This window comes from Zonotrichia leucophrys, chromosome Z (genome assembly GCF_028769735.1).
Source record: "Zonotrichia leucophrys gambelii isolate GWCS_2022_RI chromosome Z, RI_Zleu_2.0, whole genome shotgun sequence".
NCBI classification, from domain to species: domain Eukaryota; kingdom Metazoa; phylum Chordata; class Aves; order Passeriformes; family Passerellidae; genus Zonotrichia; species Zonotrichia leucophrys.
Window position 1 is genome coordinate 10,837,578 of NC_088200.1, and position 18,307 is coordinate 10,855,884.

An 18,307-nucleotide genomic window follows, 5' to 3' on the forward strand; every position below is an offset into this window, starting at 1 on the left:
GCTTCTAGGAGCTAATAAGCTCAACACTGCATTTCTCTGAACAGTGTTGATAATACATGTGCAACATTAAGAAAAAAAACAACCATAAACTCCATATTTGCCCATAGTCTCTCAATGTTCATTAACAATATTGCATTCGCAGATGGCTTCAGGTGGCTTAGGATGTAACATAGTGGATGGATGTGACAGTTTTCAGGACAGAGGAAGCACAGCATAAATACAGTATATTGCTTTCACAAACAGGTTTTCAAAACTCTGGCAGTATTATAAAAATAAGAAAGAAGCTTCATATGCAATAAAATACAAATAACTGGGCTTGTGTATTTACTGTACAGTAATTCCTGATACTGCTTTGCAGAACTGAATTCCTCTACAATATTCTGTAGAGAGCAAATGACATTTCAGGCAAAGCATGAAGGAAAACAGAGAAAAGAGAAATGCTACTTTAAGATAAATGCTGTCATATCCAATGTCAAGATTTATGTGGTCAACCAGCTGCCAAATTCTCCAATTGGCCAAGTTCATTTTTTCAATTACAGCATCAGAACTGAAAAGCCACTTTTTAAAGAAGGCAGAAATGGCAGCTGTTTCCCATAGACAGACTTTTAGGTACCTACACATGGATTTGCAAAGCAGCTTTAGGCAGACTTTCCTGACAAGCTCAGCCAGTACCTTCACTTTTTTCATACAGAAGCAGCAGGATCCAGTACAAGATAATTACTTTACAATAATGCTTTTAAACAATAGGCTTCAATCTTTTTTATATTGCAGTCATTTTTCCCACTCAAATCTGCTTTTGACAGTAGCTGGTAATTAACTGAACCATTTAACAGTACCACTAATGATAACAGAACTGCACCCTGCATGGCCTCTGACACCTGTTGGAATCTCCTGCAGCTTTTGACTACTGGAGGGAACAGCCCCCAACTTAGGACGCTTGAAGAACAAGATAAATAAAAACTTTCTTCCTAACTCTGTCCTTTTATATTACTTGAATTTATCACATTCTTCATCCATTAACTTTCACAAATTGGTAATGAGGAGTTCTATAATGACTCCCGGTGTAGAGCATCAAGATACCGTGGCGACACACACCATCATCACATGCCACAGCATGTGAACACACTGTGGGGGAGAGTGTGTGTGTGTGTATGTGTCCGAGGCATAAGGCAGCCAGTTCTATCAAGTCTCCATTTCATAAAGCTCTGGAATTGCAACCGATCCAAGGAGGTAAGAGAGGATGACGTGCCAGCAGTGTCAGCACAGCAACAGCACCAGTGCTACTGACCCAGAAAGAAAACGCTCCCCCGGGGAGATCCCTTCCGACGGCTCCCTGCAGCCCTAGTCCACGTAGCGAATGCAGAAGGCCACGAAGCAGCAGCCGGCCAGCGCCACCGTGGATGCCGAAATGACGGTGACGGCGCTGCCGGCCACGCTGACGAGGAGCCCCAGGCCCACGCCCAGAATGATCTGGGCCAGCTGCACCATGCAGGTCAGGGCGGCACAGTCGATGCCCTTCCCTCGCCCGTGCTCCCCTGCTTGCTCCCCTTCCTGCAGCTTCTGGCTCTGCAAAGAAGCACAGAACAAGCCCCAGAAACGGGGCAGTGTCAGCAACATGCAGCTCTTGGCTGGGACATTGTCACAGCCCCGGGGCAGCGGGCAGGTCAACAGCTCGCTGCTCCCCTTCTTACACCACAGAGATTTTAAGTAACAGGAGTTTTCCAAGCTTCCACCAAATTTTTTCTCATCTGCAGTTTTTCCCTCTACCCCTTCTCTTAAGGAAGTAATTGGAAATTGACTGGAGAAACTATACATGATTTTCAAGTTCAGGTCAACTTGATCTCTGTCAAACTGATATTAAACAGTATCATCCTGTCATGAATAATTTTGCTCTGAAGGAACCATACTATCATATTATCAAAGAATCATCGCAGAATGGTATGTATTGGAAAGAACTCGGAAAATCATCTTGTTCCAATGCTCTTGTTGGGAGCAGGGACACTATTCAGGGTGCTCAAAGGTACATCCAACCTGGCCTTAAACACCTCCAGGGATGGAGCATCCAAAACTTCTCTGAACAACCTGATCCACTGCCTCACCACCTGCACACTAAATAAGTTTTTCCTGATATCTAAGCTAAATTTACTCTCTCTAAGTTTGAAGCCATTCCTGATTGTCCTATGACTATGTGCCCTTGTGAAAACCCCTCTCCATCTTTCTTGCAAGCTCCCTTCAAATACTGGCAATCCACAATTGTGCCAATCTGAAGCCTTCTCTTCTCCAACCTGAACAATCTCAATTCTCTTGGCTGTTCCTCACACGAGAGGTGCTGCAGCCCTGTGACCATTTTCTTGTCTCTGCTCTGTGCTGGCTCCAGCCGGTCCCTGTGGTTCCTGTGCTGGGAGCCCAGGGCTGGATGCAGTGCTCCAGGTGGGTCTCAGCAGAGCAGAGCAGAGGGGCAGAATCCCCTCCCTGCCCTGCTGCCCACGGGGCTCTGGGTGCAGCCCAGGACACGTTTGGCTCTCTGGGCTGGGAGTGCCATGGCTGGGCCATGTGCAGCCTCTCACCCACAGCACCCCCAAGCCCTTCTGGGCACGGCTGCTCTGGGGCTGCTCCTGCCCAGCCTGTGCTGCTACCAGGGGCTGTCCCAGCCTAGGGGCAGCACCAGCACTTGGTCCTTGTTAAACCTCATCAGATTCCCATAGGCCCATTCCTCCAGCTTGTCCAGGTCCCTCTGGATGGCATCCTGTCCTTCATGTGTGCAATCCTTTCATCAATGCCGTTAAAGAAGACTGAATCACACTGGTCCCAGTGCAGACCCTTGAGGGCACCACTTGTCTCTGATGTCCATGTGGATTCTGAGTCATTGACCACAACACTCTGGATGTGACCATCCAACCACTTTGTTTCCATCTAGGAGTCCACTCATCAAATCCATCTTTTCACTTTACAGAGAAGGATGTTGTGAGGAACCACATCCAAAGGCTTTACAGCAGTGCTGATGTGCCCCACACACATATAGGCAGGAACCTGAAGTTATGGCTCAAAGCATATAAAGGAAATCAGTACTAAAATACTCAAAGCATAAAAGGGAAATCAGTACTAAAATACTTTTATTTCTGGGGATGAAAGCAACCTGAAAGCAAACATCCAGACTAGGATTCTTCTACACTATTAAGGACCACTTTTAATTACTAATCTGTGTATCTCCTGCGATACATAGCAGAACCAAAGCCTTCATTCATTATGTACAAGTGTCTTGCATATTAGCACCCTGTAAGGCTGCTGGTGGGTCACTGGAGCAGGTTAACTAGCGGGGTTGTGGAGTCTCCTTTCTTGGAATCATTCAAACCAGAACTGGGGCAGCCTGCTCCAGGTTGCCCTCCTTGAGAAGGATCTACATGATCTCTGGGGGTCCCTTCCTCCAGAAAGAAATTACTCTGTTTAACTGGGAAATTATGTGATAATTGACATATTTATTTCCTTCCTGCATAGGCTGTTAAATGGAGGAGGTTGTATTCCAACAACAAGGAGTTCCCACATTGCAGGTCAGTGGCACTGTGGTGTTCTGGTATCCAAATTCTCTTAGCCATTAAGATGCTTTTTGCTTTTTGCAAACCCTATTACCTTGCCTTTGAGCTACACAAAGCTCACAAGTACTGGAGACAAACAGTCTCTTCCTAATCCAGTAGAAAAAAAAATTGAATTTGGATCCTAGGGAACAGCAGCACAGAACAGGAGCTGAAATGGCAGCATTATAAAACACAGCACATGATTTTGGTAGGTTGCATAGTGGGGGAAGATGTCTGCTCCTTGTTCTGAAATTATAAAGCCTCAATTTTAGACACTTTGAAAAATAAATTGTATTTATTTTGCTGGACTGTTCCCAGTCTTCCTATGTGGCAGTAGTTCTGACCACAAATACATGAATCTGTAAATGAATGCACTCTTGTGCTTGACATTTATTCTTTTTTTTTTCCTGTCTTGTACATTATAGAAGATTTGAGCTAAACCTCAACCCATTAATAAAAAATCTAACGTAGAATTATATATCATTTAATATCTGTCATAGCAGATACCATACATCAAAGAAGAAACAACTGGTTGTCTTTTAAGTAACACATGAATATATTGGCCTATTAACTGTAAAGTTCATGCACACTTCAGCTTATTTTATTTCACTTCTGTCTTGAAACAGGTAAAAATTTTGCATTTACTCCCCCTCTCTGAATTGGCTGACCTGAGGTAAAAATTGAGATTTCACCCTAACCTGGGCTTATTCACAGTCTTTTGTTTTGTGTTTATAACACATCATGATCATTCCCTGTTGGAAGGAGCAAAGAAATTAACCAAAAAATTATTAATCATATATATGAAATATTGAATCACTTTGAGACTTCCTCCTAGCATTCAGTAGAATAATTAAAGAGTTCATTTGTGTTCATCCTTCAGAAGGTGCTGGTGAAAGCTGTACAAAACAGTAGGACGTGTTGTCTAGCACTTGATCTAGCCCTCTGCTGCTTAAAACTATATTTTATGTGGTTTTCCAATATTTCAACATTGCCTTTATTCGTTTCTTCAGATGTTCCAAGATATACTGGAACTTTTCCTAATTTCTTCCAACTCTCCTTAATCTTTCTTGTTTCCAGCTGTTTGACTAACTAAGGAGACTTGAGAGGACTTTTCCATTAAAGAACTCAACACTTTACAGTACATGAAGATCCTGCTGTGCCCAGTAACATGATACAAGGAGTGCAAGTTTTTCCAGATTTTCCTTGGAAACAGAATTTAAGGCCATGGAGGATGAAAACCCAAACACAGACATTTAGAAAGATAATGAGCATGTGGTATAGATTCAATACTGTACTATATAATGATGTTTCTACTTGAATGGAATTTGTTTATTAGCTAAGAGCTAATAAGCTTTTGTAACACTTTTCAGTTAACTGAAAATTCTGACAGCCTTTACAGCCTTGTTATTAACCTCAGGGCCTCAGAAGTACTCTGCTAAAGCGGCTGGAAGGAAGGATATGAGGAAGGTAGGACTTGAAGACAACACAAGTGGACCACCCTGCTTACTGCCCGAACATGTTCTGTGATTGGCTTTGTTTCAGTTGTGATGATAAATAGTTATTTGTTTTGTGGAAGGCCTGTTTGGAGAGTTTGGAGCTGGGATATTAACTTTCTCTGTCAGAAACTTCCCATTCATATGTGTCATTGTTAATAGTTCAAAATTAAAATTAAAAGCTGCTCCTTTCTATCCAGTTTACCCCCAAAGCAGGTTGAACAGACACAGACAGATATAAAATTAATGCTTCTTGAGACATTGCACTCACCTCTTCTTCCCTGTGGTATTCTGCAATGAGGTGGAATGGCACTGTGTACAGTGTGCTGGACATGACTCCAAAGAGTGAACAAAGAGCCAGAGTGGAATAGACATTGGGAAACAAGCCAATTAATCCAGTACCCAGTCCAAAAAGTAGGTATCCCATGAAATAAAGTCCCTTTAATCCTATGTATGGCAGAAGGACTTTCTGCAAGTCTGTGGAAAGAAAGTGAAAATGCTGATAAGATTAAAAGAAATAGGTCACAGTTTATCAGGAGGTTCCTTTTAAGGAATAAAAAAACCCCTTGTATTTTGTAAAATGCAATGAAGAAGATAATCTTAATGGTTTTAGAAGTTACCTCAAATTATTGTAGGTATTAACTTGCCAAAGAAAACTTGCTCACATCACCCAGAGCTTAACGTGCAGCTTGCACTGCAGCTGCACCCAGAGATGCTTGTGCTGAATAGAAGCTCATCCACAGAAGGGCTACACAGAAATGCCTGAAGTTAAGCTCCAAAGATGAAAACATTTCCCTCAAACCTCTTTTAGATGCTCAAATCTACCCCCATAATGCTACTTATTTGAGTTTTCAGATCAGGTTTTTTTTTTAATTCTTTGGAAGAGTTACGGTGAAATCTACCTGGGGAGCTGTGCTAGCATGTTTACACATAATTTTGGAGAGCAAGATTGAAGCTTCTGGCAAGATCTTCTGCACAGGGAATGCAAATGGGGAGAGGTCACCTTTGAGAGCCCACAACTACAGCATTGCTAGGTGAAAGAGCACCTAAGAATTTAGTGTGGCATCTATTTACAGAGTGATTTTCAGTGTTCAGGGTCAGTTCATGTGCAGAACAATATCCTAATTCCAAAGGCACCCCTCATCATGTGGTCAGGAACTGTTGGTGCTAAGATATGAATTTCTAACAATGCTGAGAATGTTACATTCCTTAAACCTTTATATAGAACAAATTCCAGGTAATTTTGCATCCCCTTATGGTTTTTGAACAATAGCAAACAGCAAATGCAGTGTTGGAGTTTATTCATGGGTACTTACAAGAATAGACTGATGAAGAAATTGCGTTGATGCACAGCCCCCAGCATCCCATCTCTACCCCTGCTTTGTAGGTCAGGTAAAGTGTGGAGTTGTGAGGTGCATAGGGATTCCCATGGTACACAACCTGAAAGACACCACAGAAGTCACAGCAGGTGGGAATGGCACCATGTAGGGAATGCCTCCTTCTCATGGGCACAGGGCCCATCCCTGGTAGGGAGCACCCAAGAGATCTGTTGACCAGTGCCCTAACCACCCATTTGTAACTCTCCAGGTGTCACACTCACATCTCCCGGGCTGTCACCTCATTTCTTACCCTCTGCCTTTTCCTATTGTACAGATTTTTAAATCTGCTCATTTGCTCTTCTATCCTTTAGGTGTCTCACTTCCAACTAACTTTCTCTCTTCTCTCAGTCTTCTTGCCTTAGCCTTTCTTTCCTTAATTTATCTACAATTTTTTTTCTGTTTTCTCTTTCAGATTTTCCTCAACACACTTATTTTTCCACACAGTTATTCTCGTATTCAGTTACTATTTTAGACAAGCGAAACTTTTTTCTTTCAGTTGTTCATCTACGCTGCAGGGAAAAAAACCCTCCCTCTTGCCTTGCCTGAAAAGACAAAAAAGGCAAGGAAATGGGAATACTGTGTGGAAACCACAAAAGAGCAGGGAGGGGCAGTGAGATATTTGTGCCAGGACCATATTAGTGCTCTGGAAGGAAGGAGGCAGACATGGCCATACAGGCAAGAGTCACTGTCAAGGACATACAGTCTGTGGGAATGGCACGGAAAAGGCACCAGGGGGTGTTGTGAAGGCAAAGAGCTGCTGAGAAAAGGAGTTCAGGACAGACAAATGCAGGAAGATAAAACTTCCTGCTGCCAAGTAGCTCCCTGTGTGCACAGAGCTGCATCCTGAGGCCAGGGAGGCTGCAGTGCAGGTGAGGGGCTTTGTGGGGATGCTGCACACACACACCAGGACAAGCCCAGCGGCATCCAAGCACTGCCCAGCCAGAAAACCTGCCAAGCTGGGAGCAGCTCTGAAACCAAAACAGAAAATGGATGTGTTTGGGCCAGCTCTGAGAGCTTCACTTGGAACATTTAGACACAAATAGCCTTACAAATACTAAACGTTTTCCCCAGTGATTTCTCCAGACAGGCTTGGAACATGGGCCTGACCTCAATTAGCTGGTTTACAAAACTATTGCTGAGCCATCCAGATACAAATGGCTCTGACACCTGTGTCATTTCCTCAGGATAGTAACACCATTTCACCTCTTTTTGATGGAGGAGGAGATGGTACAAGGAAGGAGTAGTGAGAGCATTTTATGCTTTACCTGTCCCATGAAATCCGTGAAGAAAAGCATGTTGGACAGGAAAGCCATCCATCCAAAGAGGTGACTCACACACAGGCAGCGATAGTGGGATGGCATGCTTAAAAGCGTCTTCAAGAGGGATTTAAGTGTCATCTGCCTCTTTTCCTAAAAGCAAATATTCAAGAATAATACAGTGTTATTGTCCTGAATGCTAATAAAATAGCTGACAGCAAATAAAGAAGGTCTTAGTAGTATCTTTTCATTGCTAAACTTCCAAAGTCTTTTAATTTTTGCTAGGAAGGGTTGCTTGGGTACTGAATTTTCTTCAATTTATAAAATTCTATAAAGTATATAGAAGAGATGGAGTATACCAACAGGAATGTAACATTTTTTGCTGTTATTATCAGTAGGACAATTATTTACATATAGAATAACAGGGAAATTTTCTGCAGACTCAGAGAGTTTTAAAAAAAAACCAAGGAACCAACAACAGAAACAGCAAGCAACAAAAGTTATTTCTCTATAGAAACCATCAGCTTTACGCTGAAAATTTAAAGCTGCCGCAGAAGAACGTTGTGCTCAAAATACTTCCTGAAAATTAAAATGTGTCAGATTCCTGAGACTTTTTATTCCCTTTCCATTCTATGTGCTAAATTCCCTAGGAAACTTCTTTTTCTAGGGAAACTTCTACCTCTTCAAGCATACCATGAGCTCTCCACTATGCTCTGTCCTTGAAGCAGGGAGAAGCTGTGGTTCCCCATGGTAGCGCACAGAGGATGTGAGCTCCAGCATCTGAGCACCTCATACCAAGGGAGAAATAACTCATTTCATAACCAAAACTTAATTAGTGCTGGTTAACAAATCTCACTGATGAGGAAAATCAAATTTTCTCACTGCCTTTAATGCCCCATGTAATCTCCCTCCTTGTCTCAGCCCTGTGCCCCAAAATTCTCAGGTTCTTCTCCAGTCACATTCATCAGATCATTTGTATTTCTAATTTTTTTTAAACTACTGTAGGTGTGCTTGATATCAGGTATTTTTACACATAATTCTTCCTGTATTAAAGCTCCTGCATGGTTCACTGCTTTTAAGGAGAAAAAAATATATACTATTTTGATGGAAAACTTCCAGTTTTCTCTGAAGACATTTGAAGACAACAGTGTTTGGAGAGATGGTAACGGAAGAGGTATGTTATGAAATGTGGGAGAACTGCAAAAGTTATGCTAATTTATTCAAAATTCCTGGACTGGATCTTGTCTTCAATTTGCTGTAAGATGTCATTTTTTCTTTTCTTTCTTCATTCTTGTATATACTTTTCACAAATCTCCTTTCCTTTGAACTAGGCTATGCTGCAAGCTACTCTATGAATAATCACCACATATAAAGTTGGAAAATAATTTGCTTCAGTGTGAGGTTTTTAATCCTCATAGGAATGCCAAAATTCAAGTTGCTGACTTCCACCTTGGACTGTATATTGTCCAAATCCCTTGGAATTTGGCATCACTGTCTTTTTTTAAACAGGGTGAGCTTTATATTCTTCTACAATTATAAAAAGAAAACAAAAAAATTCCAGATTAACTCATTAGTGTTATTTCAAGGATAATTACTTTTGTTTGACTTGGCTTTATTTAGTTTGCAATTCTTCCACCCTGCTTTTAAAATAGACTTTCCAATCAAAGTTTGAGGATCAGGTCATGGAATTACAAAGGGCACTGCAGTGATTACAAACAGTAATTTGACAGCTAGATAGAAATGTGGGTTTTTTTTCCTATTTAGATATTCCAGAAAGTGGAAATGGAAACCAAAAATGTTTAATGCACACATTCAAAACATACCAGCACACAAACCGCATGCTAATTTAAATAATGTGCTGAAGTTTGGCTCTGTTTAAGTGCCTTATCCTTCAAAAGCTCAGAATACCAAATAATCTCTACAAAATCACTACAACTCATGGCATAAGATGATAAGAATATAGAGGAAGCAATATGACTCAGGTTTTATGGCAGTGGACCCTGAATAATTTGGCACCATTCAAAAGAATACAAGGCTAATTGCTTTGGGTGTCTGTTCATACTGTAACAGGTCAAATCTCATTAATAATCATGTTAGCTATTAGCATGTGAGAACATAGCCCTTAATTTAGAAAAAATATAGCCATGATGCCTGCAATTAAAAAAAAGAGACTGAAAAACAGGAAGCCAAACCATTTCTTCAAGGAAGTGATTATGGTAATGAATGGACTCAGCAAACATGTGCTGCAGGAGACAGATCATTAAAGCAGTGAGTGTCTAGAACTCATGCACACAAAGAAAGGCACATCAAAGGAACATGAGACTGATCAAAGCACTGGGGGACTCCAACAGGCTGCCCAGCCTAGGCAGAGAGGAGGCAATGGCACAGGCTCACCACCACAGCTTCGCCTCCGGTGCCAGACATGGAACTCCACGTTTCCCATGTCACTGACTCCAGGGAATTATTTCTTCCCGAGGCAGAGGCTACCCCAAACCACAGACTGCTCCCCCCACTTTCACTGCATCGCTCTCTGATCTTCATTTGCCTTCTCTTTTTTTAGGGCCCGCTTGGCCCAAGCAGTCAGTGAGGCTCAGCATCTCTGACAATTTGGAGGTGCCCAGAGTGAACAGGGCGGGTGAAGGATGCTGGCTGCTCATGCTGGCCTGAGATGGGGAAGCTCAGACAGCATCACAGAGCTCCTGTCAGATTGTGCCCACAGCTGTTGCCTGGCTGCCTGCCCCACTCTGTGCTTGCCTTGCATCATCATCAGGCAATGCTCATTTCATATGTCTTGCATCTAATAATATTGTAATAATTTAATAATATTTTAATAATTTCATAATATTTTTCTTCCAGTTAGAAATACCAAGTGCTGTTATAAAACAAATTACAAATAGTAAAAGATAATAGATCCCTTTTACTTACAGATTAAACAAGAGTATTGCTTTCCTCCTTATAACTGTTTGTACATGATTAGTATATTTTACCTGATTTATCAAAGCTTTGTATCAGTCTGTCAGGGATTGATATGCATAATGCCAAGAAATCAAAATGGAACTAAAAGGAGAAGCAATTGTGTCACCACTGTTGTGTTATACTTTGTTTACCTAGGATACCATGAGGTAGCCATGAGGATTTCCTAGCACTGAAAGTCATCAACCAAACCGTAAAAACAATCATCAACAGAAAATGGATGTGTTTGGACCAGTTCTCAACACCATACTAGAAGTGGGCTCTCCAGATACTTTTCTGGTAGATTCACCACTTCCTACGTGCCTTAGGTTGAAGAAATCTCTCACAAAAATGCATCAGAAACAAAATAACAGTGAGGATTTAAAAGTACTCACTGCTTTCTCACACCTCAAAATTTTGCCAAAGGCTCAGCTACAATATTGCTCAAATAAAACTCAAACTCTGGTAGGAAGGTAGCACTGCTGTAGACAATTTTAAAATTTTTAAAATTGCTGTAGCAATTTTAAAGACATTAGTGCTCAATAAAATGTTGAGTTGCAGAATATCCAAGTGTCACACATTTCACATGTATTATGTACAAAACCATGTGGACTTCAGTGAGAATTAGAGACCTACATCGAAGATTAATGGTCTGTAGTCTTTGCCCACAACTTTATGCTACTTATACCAAGACTAAAGGAAAAAGTAGATCCTATTTACAAAATTCACATGAGGAGGACATCAGGAGACACACTGAGCAGAAAATGGAGCCAGTTTCTCCCTCATACCCTGCCAATGGATCAGTGCATCAGAACTAGCCGGTCTCATACCTCTTGCTGGCAATACTTTCTAAAGAAAAAAAAAAAAAGAAAAAAAAGAGGCAGGCAGATTTTCCCTGTCTCTGTATCCCAGTGGAGGGTTCTTTTCTGTGCCTGTGCCTTACAAACAATCAGCATTAGGTAATTAAGGTGTCTCCAAGGATGCCAAGATAGAAGCTATAAAGTCACCTCTGCACTCACCTGTGTGCGTGACGCAGCCGCACATTTCCCTGGCTTGGCTGCAGCCTTTATTTCCGTACATGTTGGTTTTAAGTGACCATTCCTTATTTCCTCCTCTATGGAGTGGTATCTATGGGGTTCAGTCTCTTCCAACAAGAACTTTGCCTCTTCGTTTTCATATCTGAGTGGGACTTCAGGAATACTGCACAGATGTACAGTAAGGCAGATTATGAGAACCAAGGCTGAGAAGAAGAAAATCACCTGGAATTCTGATGCCAAGGTATATCCTAGTATGGTTTGACCCCAATCCATAGCACCTGTAAGGTAACCCAGGGCTCCTCCCAAACCTACAATGGTGGGAGAAAAAAAAAGGAAAAAATAAATGTCTACTGGCATTGACAAAATAAACAAAGAGCACATAATACCCTCCATATGTGATGTCCTCTAGAAATGATGGGATAATCACTCTTCAGATATTTATCACAAGAAATAGGAATTCTGAGCTAAACACATACATGAGCAGTTACTAAAACATCTCTTGAAAACTCTCTTCAGATCTGTCAGGCAGAGCTCTCTAGAAATAGGCTGAATACACAGCAAAATAGGGTCCATTTCTTTTTTTGACTCTTTCAAGCTCTATTTTCTTTGAAATGGTAAATAATGCAAGTAAAACTAAATTAAGTCCTACAAGAAAAATGTGGTTTTTATTTTCACAGAACAAACATTTTTAAAATTCTTTTGAGAGTTTCTATAGTTTAGAATTTGTAAAATGTATTTAGCTTAGTCCAAACAGAAATACTGCCTCCATGTGATTTTTTTCTAAAATAGGGAATAAACCCAAAGGCATTGTTTTCTACTTATACAAATCCAAGTACAACACCACTTGGTAAAGAAAACAGAAAGGAAAAAGTATAAGCGTGTAATCCCATTTACTAATTTTCTCAGAACAGGTAGACTAAAGGGTAAAATGAGAATGCTACTTTGTTCCTTGATGTTAATAAACCCAGTTTTCAGTCAGTCTGTTTTTTTACAATTCTTCTCTTTGTTACTATGAGCGCACAGAGAGATGCACAGGATCGTGCCTTCTGTTACACTCAGCACAGAGCTCTGGTGGGGCTGGCACCTTTGTGGGGTCCTGGCACCTCCTTAACCAGGTGGCCCTAGGGGATGGATGGCTGGGAGTTCCGTGGGATAGGCCCTTCCCCAGAACTTAGAAGCATTTCTACCCTTCTGCTTAGGAGATCTGATAACAGTCTACAGCAAAGCCCTGCATCTGACAAAAAGTAACAGCACCTGCACTTGCTTCCCCCAAAACCATGGGATTTTGATTGAGTTCTGGGCTTTCTGTACCTTCTTTACCCTCCTGGGTCTGATTATGGACCTCTTTCATTGTGCACTATTGGGCATTTCACAGGGGACTGTGTCCTTGCTTGTTCTCATAAAAACCAATTACGCTATTAATAACTTTTTAAAGAAAATCTACACAACATTATTTTCAGTGTATGCTTGCAGACAGAATGTTTGACATTAGAGGATGATTTTGCTGTTTTGAGAAAGAAGCATCATGATATTGGAATGCAGCCTAAATGTTGATTGTGTGCACTCTTTCTTCCACTTGAATAAGTGGCCATGGGTTTCATAACTGCAAAGCTATCAAGTTTCATGTTCAAACCCTGAACTGAAAGCAAACTGGAGAGTAAAATCTCAGAAATATTAAGCATAAAAGGAAAGGAGGAACTAAAGTAGGAAAAAGAAACAATATCTAAAATAGAACCTGGACAAGAAATGGGAAGATTGTTGTCTGTGTCTAATAAGGATAAAATGGGCAATGATAAATGTAAACTGTAGGGAATTTATAATAATGTTGCAGTTCAGGAAAAACAAACACCAAGGCCAGTAAATTACTGGATAAGACTGCCTTGGGAGGCTGTAGAACTCCAGTCAAGGGAGGATTTCAACACCAGACCAGGGAACTTTCTGTTAGGAAGGGTTGAGATGAACTTGCTGCGGAGAGCACAGGATGCTGGGTCAAGTCACACACTCTGCCCCATTTCTGTCCTATTTCACATTATTTGTCTCACATTCCCTTTCACAGATCAGTACACTGAGTCAGCTAAATCTGTAGCTTCAAACTTGGAGACTTTACTTTAGTATCTCCCAAAAAAATATTGCAACCAGAGTTGTGCTGAATATACATAAACACTCACTCCTCTCTTTTTCCAAACAAGTGATTCTTTAATATTTTATCTTTCAATGGATAGTATAGATTTAATTCCCATGTGTCTTTAAGCTTCCCTTATAAACTGTGTTCCTGGATATAGGTATTTCATGTGTCCAAAATCAGCCTTTTTCATTAGCTACTACACCTCCCTCCTTCAACAGAGTAACTGCTACTAAGTTTATGTGTCTCTGCTCCTGCTGGGGGCTCAGTACCCACAAAAATCTGCTGTAAAAAGATTGCATGACTTCTCATATAGTCTGTCTTTTGTCTAGTGCTTTCACAGGGGTTATTCTCAGACATGGCAGGAGGTCCCTCCCGGGTCACTCCACAGGTACACGGCCTCACGTGTCTTCCCTGTGCATTTCCTCAACACAGGGCTCACATTGTACAGATGATTCCATGGAATCAATGTTCAGGGGTTGGGATGGACCTTAGAGATCATCCAGACCCATCCAGGGATGCCTCCAACCAGACCAGGTTGCTCAAGGCCTTATCCAGCCTGGCCTGGAACACTGACAGGGCTGGTCAGCCATAACCTCCATGGACAACTCATTCCAGTGTCTCACCACTCTCACTGGGAATAATTTCTTCCTAACATCCAGCCTAAAATTTCCCTCATCCTCATAAAGAAGAGTCCCTCTCCAGCTTCGCTGTGGCCCCCCTTCAGATACTGGAGGTCTCCAGACAACCTTCTCTTCTCCAGGCTGAACAGCCCAAACCTTCTCAGCCCATCTTGATGGGAGAGGTGCTCCCGTCCCCTTATCAACTTTGTGGCCCTCCTTTGAGCTTGTTCCAACAGTTTTAAGTCCTTCTGTAACTCAATGACATTTAAAAAATGTGCTAAAACAAATGAAGCTGTTAACTTCATTTGCAGGAATTTGAACTTAACAATTTGGTCTTATTTTGTGGGAATTGTGACCTTCTGAATTTTACACAGAACTCTTGTTTCTATGCAGCATATACTAGAGCACTGCTGAAGAATGGGAATCAATGGGTTTTTGCAGCTCTTGTTGCATGTCACATGACAAGTCAAAAATGTTATTTTTATGTGCAACAGCAATGAAACAAGCTACATCCATTAATTTCTGCCTCAGCAAAAAACTTGAAAAAAACCCAAAACAAACTGACAAACCCTATTTCACATTTTAAAATAACTAACTGCTCTTAAATCATGCCTGTGCTGCTGTAATTATTTGTGCCTGCAGCCTTCCTCAGATTTTTGCAGCAGCAATCACAAGTTGCTGTTCTCCGGAGTAGTGAAAACCCAGCAACAAAAGTCCTGTGACTGAAGTGCAGGATCAGATGATCAGTTCATTCAAGATTAGAAACACAGTGAGGATAAAACCCAAGCAATTACCTTCCCCTCCTTTGAGAGGCAGGGAGGAAAAGAAGGGATCAGTGTACCTGTAAAGAGGGCGTGGTAATGCAGACCCTTCTCTTTATCCTGATGAGAGCAGACATCAAATAAATATGCTTTGATTGGACCATCAATAAAATCAGCCGCAAAATCAAAAAGTACTACTCCCAGCATGGTAATGACTATTGCCCACGTCCGCTGCTTGTCTCTCTCAGCGATGAAAGCTAAAAAAAGAAAAACACCCTCATTCTGACAGCAACAGTGCCATGTTCTGCAAAACCACATTTAGTCTTTCCTGACACTTCAAAATCTAAACAACAATTGGTTACACAGGAGAGCCCAGTGACACCAGAATCCCATAAGAGAGGCAGGAGAGCTGAGTCTGTGTAGTGCTGAGCTGGGCTAGGCTGACTTACTGCCTTGAGCCAACACATGCTCAGAATGCTTCAAGCTCCACAGCCAAGAGCATCACAATCCTAAATCTATTCTTTAACACCTCCAAGGCATGCTCTGGTAGCCTAACACATGCGTTTTGTAATACTTTCCATTTATTCTCTTTGCCCAACCCTTATATTGTTATAGATAATCAAGAGTTGACTGCAACATCTCTCTCTGGGTCAATGAAATCAAGTATACTCAAATATTCAAATCAAGTATATATCAATAATATTGAGGAAGAGAGAACAAATCAATCCATAAAACACACACCTCCCCCATCTGCCTTGTCAGCAACAACTTTGTATCAAGACTTTAAGAAGCCATATCCCAAGCCAAAATGTAACAATATGGAAGTCACTTCTATTGATTTTGCTTGTTTCAGCTGCAACTGAGTTTTCAAGAAGTTAAGGATTTTTGTTTTTCACCGGCACGGCACAAGCGTCAAACCAGTGCTGCAATAATTGAAGGCGAGTATTTTGAATACTAATCCATCTAAAACAGGGATGAGCGGGGATTCAGTTTGGGTATGTATTACATCATAAAAACAATACTATCATTTAAGCTAACAAGGTAGATCTTAGCTCATGAAAACTTCTGTGGCCTAAGCAAATCTTTACCTGAAGGAGCTTGTCAGGCAACCAAATCAACATACAACAGACTGCAATCACATGCACAGACTACAGAACACTATGCACAGGGTACATAACATGCAGTGTTAGAATTGAATGTACACAGAGATTACGGCACTCCCCAGCTCCTTCAGTGCACCCGAGTCACACGATACCAAATTTTAACAGTGCATTTTAAGAAGGAAAAGGGGAACCCCTCTCCTTTTTCTGATTTGAAAGGCTAGGATGAGTTTTGTCTGTCAGCACAACGCATGCCCCTCACTCACCTGAGATCATCACGTCCCCATTGAGGTACAAAGCCATGCCTAACAGCATTATGATGCCCAGACCCAGAATGTAAGGTCGCCTCCTGCCCCAGCTACAGGTGCAGTGATCACTGGCTGAACCTACCACGGGCTGCAGCACGAAGCCCAGGATAGGGCTGATGAGCCACACGAGGCTGTAGAGGTTCTTGGGCAGCCCTACACTGAGCAGCACCGGCGTGACAAAGGCGGCCTCCACGGCATAGCAGAACTCCCGGCCGAACATGGCCATGCTGTGCATGACCAGCCTTCCCACCGCTCGCCTCCTGGGCACCGCTGCTCCAGTCCTCATCACTGCCTGCCTTGGGGCCTCCTCCTTCTCCCTGGTGCCATCCATGTCGGCCTTGGCCGCTCCAGAGGCGGGCAGGAGAGCCCCGTGGAAGCTCTCCTTCGTTAAGGTCATAGCTCTGGCTGTGAGCAGCGCCGTGGCAGGCTGGTGCTGCCTGCTCCGGCTGACATGGGGCCCAGATCATATGCCGGGTGGGATCGGTCTGTGCTGGGGGAGGGATCACATACTTTCATGGCTCTGCGATCACAAGTTATGCCAGGAAGGGGGCGGGGAAGCGTGTGTTCACATTAGCTGATCTGAGCTTTTGGGCGTCTGCGCTGCTCCCGACTATCCACAACTGAGGAATTACTGTTTGCGCATGAAGTACACATACAACGGGAACATGCATCACATGGTCCGGGCGCAGGATTAGCCTGACACAAAGCTGCTCCTCTTGCTGAAAGATCTTGCTGTAAGATGGCAGTGACACCAGGAACCCAGTCTTCATCTTCCCATTCAGCAAACACGAGCATCAGACCATTCCCTGCTGACTAACCTGGGGGAAAAAATCCCTATCTCTCTGGAAGAGGATTTCAAGGCACTTCATAAGGATGAGTAAGTGAATCTATCCATTGCCTTGGAGCCTTAGAGGCAGATATAATGCTTGGCAGGAATCTGTCAAGCAGCAACTGATGAGTACTTTTTTGCATGTGATGTGTACTGCCCTCAAAAGAACTGATTATTTCTTGGTCTCTGAAAACAGAGAGTATCAGAATTACTTATAAGAGGGTTTTTTGAACAGTCTTTCTTGCCTTGGAAGAAACCTGTATTGACCTTACTCAAACTGTACCTTTCAGGTTAGCCACCTGAGGGAGGCAGCTGATCCAACCCATCCTGAAGAAACACAAGGTTTCAAACTGACATCAGTAATTCTGGTTTCAGAACTTATCCATGATGGACATCACATCTGACAATGCTGATTTTTCTCCAACACAATCAGATATATCTGGGACTAAGAAACTTGTCAAGTCCTGTGGCAACTGTGTATAATGTTCAGCAGCTTACACTAGACTATGAGCTGGAAACCCCAGGTGTTTTTGCTGATGGTTTAGACAACTTGCCAGGACCTACTAGATAATTCTTGCTTCCAGACTGTGGTTTATGTAGTAGAATGTAAAAGGTTTTCTTATGGTAATAATGTTGATATTTTTGCCACAACACATTAAAATGGGCTAAAGTATAGCTCAGCTTTGGAAGCCTTTGTAACCAACAAACCAAACTTAAAAATTATCTAAATACCCAACCCTTCATGTTATAACTCCTCACACCTTGGACAATACTGTAATAATGCCATATAATTAATTATTTTTAAAAGCATATTTTCTTTTGTCTTGAAAGAAATGGTTTCAAATGAAAGTTTAAGTTTGAAGGAAATGAAAACC

General features: G+C 42.0%; 1 protein-coding gene across 2 annotated transcripts; it reads right to left on the bottom strand.

The window, feature by feature from the left end:
* Positions 1-1,341: 1,341 nt before the first annotated feature.
* Positions 1,342-17,000, bottom strand: SLC45A2 (solute carrier family 45 member 2). 2 transcript variants are annotated; one of them, XM_064736247.1, is made up of 7 exons: positions 16,562-17,000; positions 15,276-15,452; positions 11,690-11,997; positions 7,710-7,853; positions 6,382-6,505; positions 5,337-5,542; positions 1,342-1,566 (listed from the first exon to the last, which is right to left on the bottom strand). In XM_064736247.1, exons 1-7 carry the CDS (start codon positions 16,998-17,000, stop codon positions 1,342-1,344), a joined length of 1,623 nt encoding a protein of 540 aa, XP_064592317.1. The 2 variants fall into 2 exon arrangements, with proteins under 2 accessions (XP_064592317.1, XP_064592316.1); XM_064736246.1 differs by having other exon boundaries at positions 11,672-11,997.
* Positions 17,001-18,307: the final 1,307 nt, after the last annotated feature.

Bases quoted from the DNA above. Each gene is read 5' to 3' on its own strand.
- SLC45A2 (XM_064736246.1), bottom strand. From the start codon at position 17,000: ATGACCTTAACGAAGGAGAGCTTCCACGGGGCTCTCCTGCCCGCCTCT. The intron at 11,998-15,275 runs GTACACTGATCC...CCACCATTGTAG, and splicing joins TTACCACGCCCTCTTTACAG to GTTTGGGAGGAGCCCTGGGT. The intron at 7,854-11,671 runs GTGAGTGCAGAG...ATTTGCTTTTAG, and splicing joins CGGCTGCGTCACGCACACAG to GAAAAGAGGCAGATGACACT.